At 34.0% G+C, this 13722-nt stretch overlaps 3 protein-coding genes across 3 annotated transcripts in view; 1 reads left to right on the forward strand and 2 right to left on the reverse strand.

Annotated features, from left to right (window-relative positions):
- The window catches only part of LOC110429393 (RPM1-interacting protein 4 (RIN4) family protein), a 6025-nt gene extending 6008 nt beyond the window's left edge, over nt 1-17 (reverse strand). The window contains exon 1 of the mRNA XM_021445415.2: nt 6-17. Within this exon, the coding sequence (XP_021301090.2) occupies nt 6-17 (12 nt within the window). The remainder of the gene's footprint in view (nt 1-5) is intronic.
- Nucleotides 18-3960: 3943 nt separating this feature from the next.
- LOC110409777 (B-cell receptor-associated protein 31-like protein) lies at nt 3961-8744 on the forward strand. Its single transcript, XM_021419242.2, is given in 3 exon segments — nt 3961-4763; nt 8204-8545; nt 8548-8744. Coding segments are annotated over 3 exon segments (654 nt in total). The 5' UTR covers nt 3961-4477; the 3' UTR covers nt 8574-8744.
- Nucleotides 8745-9140: 396 nt separating this feature from the next.
- LOC110409415 (Tetratricopeptide repeat (TPR)-like superfamily protein) lies at nt 9141-11715 on the reverse strand. The gene has a single exon (XM_021418751.1). The coding sequence runs from the start codon at nt 11567-11569 to the stop codon at nt 9776-9778; it is 1794 nt and encodes a 597-aa protein (XP_021274426.1). The 5' UTR covers nt 11570-11715; the 3' UTR covers nt 9141-9775.
- Between the last annotated feature and the right edge of the window lie 2007 nt (nt 11716-13722).

A 13722-nucleotide genomic window follows, 5' to 3' on the forward strand; every position in this document is an offset into this window, starting at 1 on the left:
CGTACCGTCCTTCCCATCCTACGAAACGCGCATCATTGGGGATTGGAAGGAATAGATTTGGTGCTGAGGATAGCAGCCTTAAGGCTCGGCTGGCTAACTGTTACGAGTCATAAATTTAACGCCGTTACTGTTAATGGCGGCTGACTTGTCAAAAAGCTGAGAGTTTGTCTTTCTCCACGGTTAATAATAAGGTTTTTTTTTTATTTTTTTTTATTATTTCCTGTTTGTCGTCTTCTGTTCATACATTTCTGATGCCCTTCCAATCATGCAAACTAAAATTCAATTTAGCCAATTGGTTTAAGGTTTTATTTATCCTCTAAGAACATTTCAATGCAAAAAATGAGCACGTGTTGTCCACTTCTACTATTATAAAATTTTTAGTAACAATGTTGGTTTTATTTTTAAAAAATGGAGGGTTTGATTTGCAGAGTATATTTGCATATCACAATTATGTAATACTGGTTCTCTAATAGATTCCGATAATTAAATTAAATTAAAATTTTTGAACTTTAAACCAAAGAATATATTCAACAATTGTGCAACCATACATTTTTTGTAAGAGAAATATTAAATTTATGGCAGATACAAAACTAATGCTTAAAACTCAATCTATTTAGCTAAGCTTCTTATTATTTTATGTAGTTTTTCTTGACACAATTAGTAATAAGTTAATTGTTAGTTGTGATTAATTTACATCTAAAACAACTAACAATATTCATTTTTAATCAAACGGCTATAATCAGAAATGCGATGCATATTTTACATTGGTTTTTAACGATATAGAACATAAATTAAGAGCCAATTAATTTACATTTAAAAACACATTATTTCTTTGCAATTGGGAAGTTAATTTATAAGCAATGCAACATATTTATAGGAAGTTAAATTACTAAAAAAAAAAGAGAAAGCAATTATCAAAATGGGACTCCTTTTAGTGGTAAAATTTCAGTTTCCTTGGAGTGAGGCATTGAACAAAAAGACCCTAAATCTGTATTTGATATTTTGAAGATGATATGTAATGTCATTGGGTAATAAGAGGGGCTTTTAGGCAAAGGTTGTTGCAGCTCACAATAATTAAGCCATTATTATCCATATTCAATGCTGTAAAAAGAAAGGCTTATTAATTTGCATTTACGTTGCAAACGTATTTTTCCAGAGCGCTGGTGATGTGACCCCTTGCCAACATGGGAGACGTTGGCAAAGCTTCATCTGCTTTATGCTGTGATGATGGTTTCCACCAGAAGTAACTATCATTTTCTCTTTCTCTTACTTTTTACCTCAGCATTGCAAAAACTCCTTATAAACCAATATCACTACAGGAAAAAAAAATTGTTAAAATGAGGTTAAAAGATTCCAAATCAATTAAAATGCTTTAATTTATATTAATATTGTGGATTACTCGTATATAGTGTCCTTTTAATGTTGTTCCTGAACCTCTCTAATTTTGATAATTAACCTTGGAATTTAAGTTGGGATGTACTACCACCTCATATACGTACAAGTTAAAATTCAAATAAAATCATCCAAATTAAGGTTAATTAGGAAAAAATAAACATTATATATACATATATGGCCGGCTTCTTTGACAGACCAAAATTCCACTTGCTTTGCTTTAGGCCTGTACCTTGGTGTGATGCACTTGTGTTTATAAAATGGAAGAAATAGTGCGACCTTTTTTTGGTATTTGCGAATTAAAAAAGGAGAAGAGATAAAGGTCAATGAATTTTCTTCTCAACTTGTTACTCGAATAGTTTGAATTTTTACATACGCGGGGATGGAGAACCATTCAAAACCGCCATTAAAACAAGCATAATATTCACATTCCATATATATATATATATATATATATATATATATACAGTTCTCTGGAATTGTGTCAACTTTGGCATGCTGATGTCATAAGTTAACATTATATTTTGGTAAGTAATTAATTGAATTGAATGGCTTGTATTTGTGACATTATTTGGGAAGACAAGAACCGATATCCCTCCTACTCACATTTGCTTCGTCTAATTATATCCATGCATATTCCTCATTTTTTAATTCTTTTTCTTTTCTCTGTCTTGTCTGTTTCAGTTTTACCATCAATTTATAATATGAAAATACCATTATAATGGACATATATATATATGTAAATCAATGTTTTGTACAACCATTTGTATAAAAGAAAAAAACAAAGTTGTTCGACCACTTGGGTGGTTAGAATATTATTATTACTTTTGTACTACCAAGTACAATAATTCACAGTTAATATAATGATTTTTAATGCATTGAAAATATATATTTATTTAATATGAATAATTTTAAGAAGTGTTTTTTAAAACATTTGTTAATAAAACTTGTAAAACAATACTTAAAATAGTGGGTTTTTCTTTTTTTTTCTTTTTATTTTAAAAGATGATTAGATTGCTGCACGGTAAAAGGGATATAGTAAATCACTTGCCGTATAAGTTTAAGCAAGATGGCCGACGATGGCCTTCTTAAGGGTTGGTGTTGAAGTCCATGAAAAGAAAGTTTTTCATTTGATGCAACGTCACATTCAGACAAAACTAAGTTAATGCTTCCATTTTTATTACATGATGAATGACTTTATGGCTCTTGTCCTCAGTAAGGACCTTCCCATCAAGATTGTCGTGTGAGCTTTGGGGCCAGACTTTATGGCTCTGATGCCATAATTTGTTACGATGATTGTCATAAAAAAATAATAAAAATAAATTTTAGAAAAATTAATCAAAGATAAAAGTATAAAAATTTATATGATTCAATCTTTTTATCTATGTTTATAAAGTGAAATAATTCTTTTATTATTAAAAAATCAAAATACAATAAAATTTATTTTGATTTTTCAAATCGATGTAAGACCTTGTACATTCTCTTTTAATAATTTCAAAAGAACATTCAGCTCTATCTAAAATAAAAGGTAAAAGTGCAACATGTTCCGTTTATAAAACTTTCAAAGCATTACTTATTTCAAATTTTATAATATAAAGATTTAAAATAAAATAAGATTATAACTCAATGTGAAATAAAAAATTTTAAATTATACAATTATTCAATACTGTAAACTAACAATAATCATAGAGGATTAGTGAAAAGCTTGTGATTAATAATTATAAACAGATAATTAAGGGAGTTGCATGTAATGATGTGAAATTATGTGGTGTTAGGAGGCTTTACGTGTTGGAAATAAAAGAAGCGAAGAGGATTGTCTTCAAAAAGGTTAGCAGTAGAGATAGTTTTGATGGTGCCACTACCATGTGCTTTGCATATTTTATTATTGGTCTTTCTGTATTGTTACCTTCATTATTATTTGTTTGGGTCTGAGTCCTGACACTGTCATTTTCTCAATACCACTTTATGATTGTTAGAATTGGTCTTGCCCACAAGAGAAGTCAAGCTTAATCTTCAATAAAAATGCTATGGCAGTGCATACATGGTTGCTGTTTCAAGTGGTTTTCAATGAACCAAATGTATCCTATAATTCGTTTTTTCAACCATGGCAAATTTTTATGTGTCATCATTGCATTAGCCAACAGTTCCTTGAATTGGCCTACGCGCTTGCGTATCAGGCTTGCAGCTCCTCCACTCCACATGGTCTCAGTTGGCCCAGTAGGCAGGGAACCATTGGACTATTTTCCCTATTGATTTTCTGCTCTTTTCCTCAGTCCACTTGGATTCCTGGAATGGCATTTGTGTAATTCACTCCCAATGTACCGTTCTTGTTTTTGGTAGCTTTGTCAAGCGATAGGGAAGCCTGCAGGCTTTTAGGCTTTTGCAACAAGTTCTTCACCGAAGAGCCCAGCTGTCAAAGTACATGTAGCAAGGTCGCACACATTATGTACGCTGTACATAGTGTGGAAGAGTACAGCAACAGTTTCTTCCAATCTTCCATTCGTGTTACCGCCAAAACTAAAAAGACAGTGCCTAAAAAGCTCCCTTGCAAATTACCAGACAAGACAATCATCTTACCCACAACCAAACACTGCCTTACATGATTTCTGCTTAGGCCTAAAAAATGTCTTCTTCCCATGCCTCCGAAGTCCTAGTTGCTTTTTTGTACGTCCAGTTGTTGAGTTTTACTTTGGACTATTGCCCAATTTTTTGGGCCCTTTCCTTTTACTCTCTCTGTTAATAAACTTTCTGCCCCTCGCAAAAAGCAAGCCTATCCCATTAACACATGGCACACCACTAATCCCTTAGATTAATTAACTCAGCTTGTGAAAAGGAATCATATGTTTCTTCAAAAGAGCTTCTTGCTTTCTACTTAGGGCTAAATGTACAGATCTTTAGCCTTAAACACTCATTTTCCAAAGATAAAACTTGCTTTACTCAAGTGGGTTTTTCAGTTTTTGTGGAAAAACTAAAAGCCAGCAATCAAAATCAAAGATTCTTAAGAGTTTCTTGCTGAATTTTTCTTTCATTCTTAGTAGCTAGCCATTGAGTAAAAATCAAGTCTTTTTGAGAGTTGGGAGCTAGGATGATTCAGTTATTGTTTTTGGTTCTTTTTGCTGAGGGCGTTATGGCATTCCTTCTTTTGGTAAAGATTGGACCTCTGAGAGAGCTTGTCATAAAGAGTTTAGATCAGTTGAAGATGGGTAAAGGCCCTGCTACTATGAAAACCATTGCTGGTACCATGTCAGTGATTCTTTTATCAAGTCTCATGAGTATTGTCAAGATCCAGAACAAGGGGGCAAAGCTTGGTACTATGTCACCTATGGATCAGGTTCTGTGGAGAACCCACTTGCTTGAAGCTTCACTCATGGGTATGATCCTGCTCCTTTCTATGAATTAGTTGGTCTGTGCATTTATCTGTCAGTATTTCTGCTGAGTTTTCAGTTGCTGCCTTTGTATAGCCTTTGAAATGTTGCTTGGTACTAGCATTGTTGGAGAGGAAAAGGAAAGCACTTTCTGACTATTAGTTCTAGTAGTAGCTGCACTACAGAGAAATTCAGGACTTTTGTTGGGTAGCTTTGGTTTTAAGATTGTGCTTTTAAATATTAACTATTCAGTTAGTTTATTGTTTTCATGAATTTCTTAAGTTTTAGATTGGTCTAACAAAATTTATTATCTTTTTCTTTGGGTGCTGAAATTTTTTAACTTTATATAGGCAATCACCCCTTCAATATCATTCTTCATTTTATGAGGTAGGAGGTGAAACGATGAAGGAAAGGTAGGTATGATTGCATATCAGTTGACCAAAGGTAGTAATGAATGAATGCTGGTGCACAATTAAACAAGTGCATCTATATGGACATTAGCTGCAAAGAAAATTTTTCGTGTAAGCAACAAATTTATTGGTAATTAGTTTAGCTCTGTACACAAGAAGTATGCAGTAGAGCTGCGAAAGAAAACAAAATCGATGACAAAACTGAAAATTGAAATAATAGGAAATAACTCGTAAAATCTAATGAACTTTAGAAAGCACTCAGAAAACCCTGAAGATGTAGATGTAGAAACTAAGAGAACAACCTTCTCAGCTGAAGAAACTCACAGAGCATATATGCGAGACTAACCTCACATGGTTGTTGAATAGTCTGAGTTGTTAGTCCACTGAGAAAAATATTCTGTATCAGAGGAAAGCCATGTGAATATATTAACATTGCATGAAATCTAGTACTTATGCTATAAATGATCATATTTTCCATTTATCTATTGACCTGCCATCAAGTCGTTTCTCCCTAGAGAAATTAGGAGTGCTTCAAATCTTTTAATGTGATTTTTGTCAACGGCTTTTCGAAAAGAGTTGGGATGTTAACACAACAGTATAATGGGAATTGGGAAATTTCTCAACTGGGGTTCAATGTCGGGAGGTTATATAAGTTTATCGCAGCCTTAACTATTTTCTTTAGTTAGGCACCAGGCCTATGTTAATGCAATAATGCATTTATATAAATTTTCATTAAGCTGCTTTACATGGATGCCAATGCACCATGTCATGCTCATGATTTTAGCCGACATGATTACTAAGTGATGGTAAAATGTATTTATATTGATGCATGATGCATCATATCATATGGTGTTCAAGTATTAAGGTATATAGCTTTCTGAAATTTGTGCTAATAGATGGTCTCTTTGCCTGATTAGGGCATTTTAGCAAATGAAATGGACTTTTTATATTCATTAGTTGGAGATGGGATTTGAATTTCAGACCTTCTTTTGGAGGTTAGGTGTAGCTACATCATGCCATTGCCTTGGCCTCTTTAATTCTTATAGTTTGTTGGTTGTTCTTGCAAATGTTTGGCTATTTCAATCTTATCTAAGGCCTTCTTCTCTTTCTCACTTCTGCCCTTGCGCCCACTATGCAACAACAATTATGTACTAGATATCTTTTCTGTTATTCATGGGGTGATTATTTGTTGGCTTTCTGGTGGAAAATTGGGTCAACAAAATTCTGCACTTTTAGACCTAACATCATTATCAGTTAGTACATTCTACAGTAGCATGATATATATATATATATATATATATATATGTGATATAGGAGAGAGAGAGAGAGAGAGAGAGAGAGCGCATTGCTGCATTCTTGTTTTCTTCTTTGTGCAGCATATAGAAGCAGTTGACTTAGATATGCTTATGTTCATACCGAAGCTGACAGGAGAAACTGTTCTGACTATGAATTGTAACAGGCTCTTGCAACTAGTAGGCTCTCATGTCATGAGCTTTTTCTAAACTGATTGTTAATTCATATCAACCATGCAAAGGTTGTAGTTACAGTGGATGGAAAAGGGTCCTCTGCACTACTTTTTAGTAGTGGAGATGTCCACTACATCATCCTAGGGTGATTAATACGCATTGAGGCTGAAATTTTGATGACCTTCAATTTAGTAGGAAGATAAAAGAAAATTAATTAAAAAAGGGAAAATAATGTGGGCAAATGATCCTAGATTTGTTTGTAGTATATGTGTTAGTCTATAGTGAAAGAAGTGGACATCTCCACTACTTTTTAACAGTTGAGAGGATCCTTTCCCTATAATGGACACCAAATTAATGTTTATGATGTCTCGTAATAAAGACCTTGCTTGAAAAATAAACACTTGAAAGCTTTATTATCATCAATTCACATAATTTAAGCTGCTTGATAGCGAGGGTCTGAAAGAATTTGGTCAACTTTCACTTATTTTTGTTGTTGAAAATGAGATGACTTTTCTCTCAATATCAGAAGAACATCTAATATTATATGAGGCCAGCATGGGAATTTCATATCTTATTGATTAGCAAGTGGCCCTCTATTACCACGGCAAGGTTGCTTCTGACTTTGCTTACATTGGAAGTAATCAAACTGAATAACGTAAATATGCCATGGACACTAATGATGTTTAATCTATCTTGGCATCAACTGCTGAAAACTGATGGTTCATGTGTTTTCCATCTCATTTCTCTGCAATAGTTGTAGACTACATATGGTAAACAATCATATTCTTGTTTAATTTTTACTTATGCATACAACTGAGAAGTTATTCAGTTTGAAGTTAACAACAAGGTGAATTGTATTTCATTAAACTGTGAGTCTCTGGCCAAATCTCTATCCCTAAACCAACATTGTAACTTTTTGGAAGCCATAGCCTTTTATAATTTATATGGAAGCAAAATTTAGGGCAAGAATAGCGCTATTATATCTGCCAATTTAAGGGCTTGGAGTGGGATAGAATCGTATACAGCTCCAATGCAATAATGAGACCATATGCTGGAGGTGTCTGGCATCTGGTTCTTCCAAATCTCTGTACAATTTCATGGAACTTCAGTAAAAAGGCTGTCCATCTGACTACCAATCTAAACACATACATTGTTTTGAGGTGCCTTTAGCTCCCTGCTGAGTGGTCAAATGATGCAGGTGCATCATTTTGACTTGTCCAGTATTTGGAAATACGAAGATGTGTTAATGGATCACCCTTCATAGCTTCTGGTTGTTACTATTATCCTATTTGAGCATCTCAGTTATTATGCATCACCAAATTACTGCATGGTACGTATTTCAGCGTAAGTGATTTTACTAGGACTTTTAAAGTTGAATCTATTCCATGGCTAGCTGTGAAATTTTGGTTCTATGCTATTGCTGATCTGAAAGTGAAGAAAATTGCACAACCATTGGTTGGTAACCGAATTAGCTTCATGCTGATAATATTTGAGTGAATGATTGTTCTATCTATAGTTCTCTCCTCTATTGGTATCGTGCATATTTGACTGTCTGAACTTGATCTTGTAGGTTTTACCCTATTTCTTGGGTTCATAATTGACCGTATGCACCATTATCTTAGAAAACTTATTGCGTTGAGGAGTAATGTGGGATCTGCGAAAGAGGAAGTTGAACGACTTCAGAAAGAGAGAATTGAGCTTAAAGAGAAGGATGACAAAGCTTCCAAGGAGATAAAGCTACTGAAAGAAGAACTTTCTACTCTATCAGAGAATTTGAAGAAGCTGAAGTTGGAATCTGAGGAGAAAGACAAAAAGATTGAAACTGCTGAAGCACATGTTGCTTCCCTTCAGAAACAAGCTGCAGATTTGCTACTTGAGTATGATCGCTTGTTAGAAGATAACCAAAATCTTCAGATCAAGCTCTAGGATACAAGACTTGAGAAATTTTCCAAGGACTTGAAGAAAGTAGAGTTTGGGGAATGTTGGTTGGAGTTTGTGAAGGAGGTAAATTGGGTCTGTGCACTGAGGGAAACTAGCTTTGTCTGTGAACTGTTGAAAATTTTGTAATTCTCCTGAATCTAGAATTTGATTAGTTTGTTCATCCTTTTGTGTTTTCTGCCCCTACTCAAAGATCATTAACATTAGATGAACATCATTACATCATAAACCATGCAGTGACTTGTCGGAAGACAACATGCCAACAAACATCTTAACAGCAGAACCTTGGTTCACCATAAGATGAGCTGTGGTGAAAATAATAAGGAAAAAAGGGGAAATTAACAAGAAGCCAACACCATTATTATTTTATTGCAGTTAAGTGGCATCCTTATGAGAAAAGAAAAAACAACGAGCATTCAATATTATTCATTTCAAATATCAAGCATATGACAATAACAAAGCCGTCATAAAAAGGGATAGATAATTATTTTGTTCACATTTAGTGGCAGTTTAGCTGAGGTTTTCTTATCAAGGGGTCCTCCTTATTGTTAGTTCAAAGAGTGCTTCGCCAATCTCAGACCCTTTGTTCAAGGGTAAAATACATTCAAGTTCTTAAGGTATTACTCTAAGTCAACTCAGATCTATTAGTTTTGAAAATAGACATTTTGTTTCAAAATAATTTATAAATATTGACACTTTTCATTAATGAGTTCATGTGGGTATCACATGATATCTCAATTGAACAATTCTGTTTTCTGTAATAAGGTGGTGGAGACCAGGGACTTTCTTACTTGTGATTTCAGAAGGCAAGTATAGAACCAAGTTTTAAAGTTGTGCAGACTTGGAAGATCACCGGCTAGGGATTTGATAGGTGAATTTCAGTGGGCTAAGGAGAGGCTAGGCTATGCTTCCTATTAACTGAGGATGGCATGCAGAACATATACTGTCTATGGAAGAAGAGAATTGCAGAATTATGACAAGACAAGCTGGCATTCTGCAGTGCATCACTGATGGTGTCATGGTGGTCATCACTGAAGCTGGCATATACTGTATATAGGCAGATTTTACAGCTGGGAGTGAACAGCCTGCTTCTTAGTTCCTACAATCCTCCACCGTCTTGGTGATAAAACTTGGTTAATTGATGGTCATCCTCACCCACCCTAAGGTTTCTCATAATCAGCAGTCAGGATCCTAACCCTAAGTTTTACTGGCCAAAAGCAACAGCAAGACCCGCATTTTGATCATGCAACCTCATCTCATAGTCCAATTTATCTAAGGCAGATGCTATAGCTTCATATTCATTGTGGCTTTTATCTCCCTTAAGGAAAGCATGGAGCTTCCCGTTCACATCCACTACACTGTAGCCAGGTACTTTCTTCATTCCTGTTTCTTTCATGAGCTTCCTTACAGCAGCTGCTTCATCCCACATGTTTCCCATGGCAAAGAAGTTTGAAACCAATGCATATATTCCCAAGTCATCTGGATTTAACTCAAGAACCTTTGTTGCTGCCGTCTCTCCAATTGATGACTTCCCATGATTACAGCAGCCAGATAGGAAAGCAACCCAAACAGCCAAACCCGGTTCATTTTTCATAGAATCTATTAGTTTATAAGCTTCTTCTAGATGTCCTGCACGAGCTAATAGATCAACCATGCATACATAATGCTTCTCAGTTGGTTGGATCTTATATTCATTAACCATGAGATTAAACCAGTATTGACCTTCGTTCACCAGCCCTGAGTGGCTGAGAGCTGAGAGAAGTGCAGCAAAAGTTGCGTGATCTGGTTTTAAGTTTGCATTCCTCATCTGGAGGAAGAGTGATAGAGCTTCCTTTCCATGCCCATGTACTCCATAGCTGGCAATCATTGCATTCCAAGATATTCTATCTCTAGAATCTATTTGATCAAAGAGTGCACGGGCATAAGAAAGTGCTCCACATTTTGCATACATGTCAATCACTGCAGTACCAGAAACTTGTTCAAAATTAACCCTTCTAGTGATATATCCATGTATGGATCTACCCAATTTCAACAACCCAACTTGTGAACAGGCCAAAAGTGTACTCACAAGGGACACCAAGTCTGGTTTAAATCCATAACCCTGCATCTCTACCAACAACTCAAGTGCATTTCTAGCAAAACCATTTTGAGCAAAGCCAGAAATCAATGCACCCCAAGATATAACATTCTTAGTTGATATCTTCTTGAAGACACGTGAAGCATATTCCAAATATCCATTCTTAGCATACATATCAACAAGGCTAGTCTGAACAACAACATCCATGGGAAAACCTTTTCTAATCATATATCCATGAATCGTAAGTCCCAACTTTGAGTCCCCAAGATTTGCACATGCCTGAATCAACCCCAACATCACAACACCGTCCCCTTCCATCCCTTCCATTTGCATATTCCTATACAAATCAATCGCTTCTCTTGCCAGTCCACTCTGTGCAAACCCTGTTAAAATAGTAGTCCAACAAACAAGATCTTTTCTTGGCATCTTACTAAACACCACCATCGCCTCATCCATTTTCCCACACTTCACATACAAATTCAAAACCGAAGACGCTACAAACACATCATTCTCATATCCAAAATCCACCGCTTTACGCCAAATTTCCTCCCCCATTTCCAAGTCCATTAAGCTAACACAAGCCTTAAGAGCCACGGTAAAAGTGGAGCTGTCAGGCCTAGTACCCTCTAGAATCATCCGATGATAAAAACCCAGAACTTGTTTTGGAAAATTATTTCGGGAATAGGCAATGATCATTGCATTCCATGAACCTACGCCTCTATTAGACAATTGATCAAACACTTTACGAGCTGAGAGGATATCGCCATCTCGTGAATAAGCCGCTATAAGATTGCCAACGGAGGTTTTATGGATGTAAAGACCGGTTAAAATCATCAAGGCGTGGATTTTAGGTATGGGTTTTCTGTCTTTGCAGGCTAATAGGAGAGACTTAAGACGCTTTGGCCATTTAAGAGGCCGCATTTACCTGGTTTTCTAGTTAAGAGTTTTTAGTTATAGCCGTTGCAAAAACATACCAGCTGAAAAAGAGGGAAATCTTTTGACAATCTTCTTATATGCTTGATTTAAATATGAGGTATATATATATATATATATATATATATAATATTACAAAGGAAAATTGAGGAGGCTACTTACTAGTACTACAAATATTGTTTCCTTTGATTGTTTTATAACACTTATGTTTTTGCAACTTTCGACACTCTCCTTCAGCAATATAAAAATAAAAGTCTCTTGTAAGTTTTAGTTTTTTTTTTGTTTTGACTAAATACTTAATTTGGGGTCTAAATTTTTAGGTTGTTATGAATTTAGGGTTAAATGTTTTAATTGTAACAATTAAAAATTAAACATTTTCAGTTTTTAACAATTAAGGGTTAAGGTGAGAGGTGTCATGCGTATAAGTATGACGTGGACAGGTGAATTGGATTTTTGACAAACGAAGCCATTATGTATTGACAAAAATATTCTCTGTTTCTCTATTTGATTACTTCCATCGGTTAAAATTTCTTACTATTTCATTTTCCCACCATTTTAGTTTTTTCAACATTAACCCAAATTACCTACACTCTACCTCTTCTCCTCTTCGATCCACTTCTTTTCTCTAATCGTTTTTCCTTTCCATCGTCTCATTGTTCACTGCCAACTAGAAATAGTAAGCTGTGCCTTGCATTTTCATTTTCTATCTTTAATAGTTACTATTAGTAAGGTTGCCATTGAACAATTTTTTTACGTGAAGTATAATAAATTTTGTAAATAACATGTAACAAGTTATTATATATCATATTAAAAAAATGATATCGTGAAGTAAATTTGTTAATTGTTTTAACAACATCATAATTTATTTTAACCCTTCATTACCTTCATGAATGGTTTTAACGTTCGGAAGGCCCTTTGCAAGACTTTTCGCTTCCGAATGAAGCATAATGGTGAACATCCTGCGAATCAAAAATATTAAAAGAAACTAACTGAATAAGAGAAAAAATGTTTACGGATAACTTGAAAAACACCTACTATCTTAGCCTCAGGTACCAAGCATTTGTTCAAAAGGATCAAAGCCCCAGATGCAATTCTGAACGCAAAACAATAAGCAAAAAATAATAAAGAAAAGCTTATAAAATATATTCAACTATTCAATACGAATCAATTATAAGTTTAGGGGCAAGCATACCTAGAAAAAATAAATCCCAATTTTAACAAAATTAAATATATACTATGATTAAAAAGAAAAAAGAAAAAAAAAACTTAACAGCAAATAAAATACAAATTGGGACTATCAATAAATAAAACTTAGAAGCACTTCCTATGGACAATCGATGGATTAGAATCATAATATATATTTAATTTTTGGTCAACCAAAAAAAAAAAGAATGTTCTCATACAGCAAAATTCATAAACTCATGACAATCGGTAACATTTAAACCTCAAACCTTCAAGCCTCAAACTTATATAATTACAGAGTTATATCTTTTTCAATGCATGCTAAATATTTCAACTCAGAACCATATGCAAGCTTTGGAAATACTTAAACAAGAAAAATTACAGAGTTATATATTTTCTTGCTAATGGGGCATTGAAGATGATGATGTGTCATTTTTATTTATTTCACAACTTTAAATTATAAAGCACAAAAATTCAATTTTTTTTTGTCTCACAACATTCTTTCCCTAACTCTTAGAAACCTATTCATATTTTTTATTTATTTATTTTTCAATTCTATTTAAAACCATTAGCTCATATTGAATAATTTTATATTTATACTTATAAGATCCATGTTAGTGTTTGGTCATGTCATGTCGACACTGTTATTACATTATTTATTAAATGCCACATCATTACTTGGTGATCAAATTCAATATCACATCAATAAGAAAACACTACATCAATGCAACCAAACCAAACACCATATCAACATAGATAATAAAATTTTTTTAATGTATTGGATTGACATTGTCAATTTTGAAAATATAAAGATTTAATGTTTACAAATTATTGTACAAGAATTAAATCTACCTTTTTGATAAGGTATAAGGACTTATTACATAATTTAACCTAAGAGAAAAGGTCGATTAATCATTGGTATAATATTTAAAACAAATCTCTAAATTATACAAGAAAAT

Source organism: Theobroma umbraticum, unplaced genomic scaffold (genome assembly GCF_002168275.2).
Source record: "Theobroma umbraticum cultivar Fairchild unplaced genomic scaffold, ASM216827v3 scaffold_44.0, whole genome shotgun sequence".
NCBI lineage: Eukaryota > Viridiplantae > Streptophyta > Magnoliopsida > Malvales > Malvaceae > Theobroma > Theobroma umbraticum.

Excerpts from the sequence above, each read along its gene's own strand:
- LOC110409415 (XM_021418751.1), bottom strand. The coding sequence starts at position 11,569 with ATGCGGCCTCTTAAATGGCCAAAGCGTCTTAAGTCTCTCCTATTAGCC.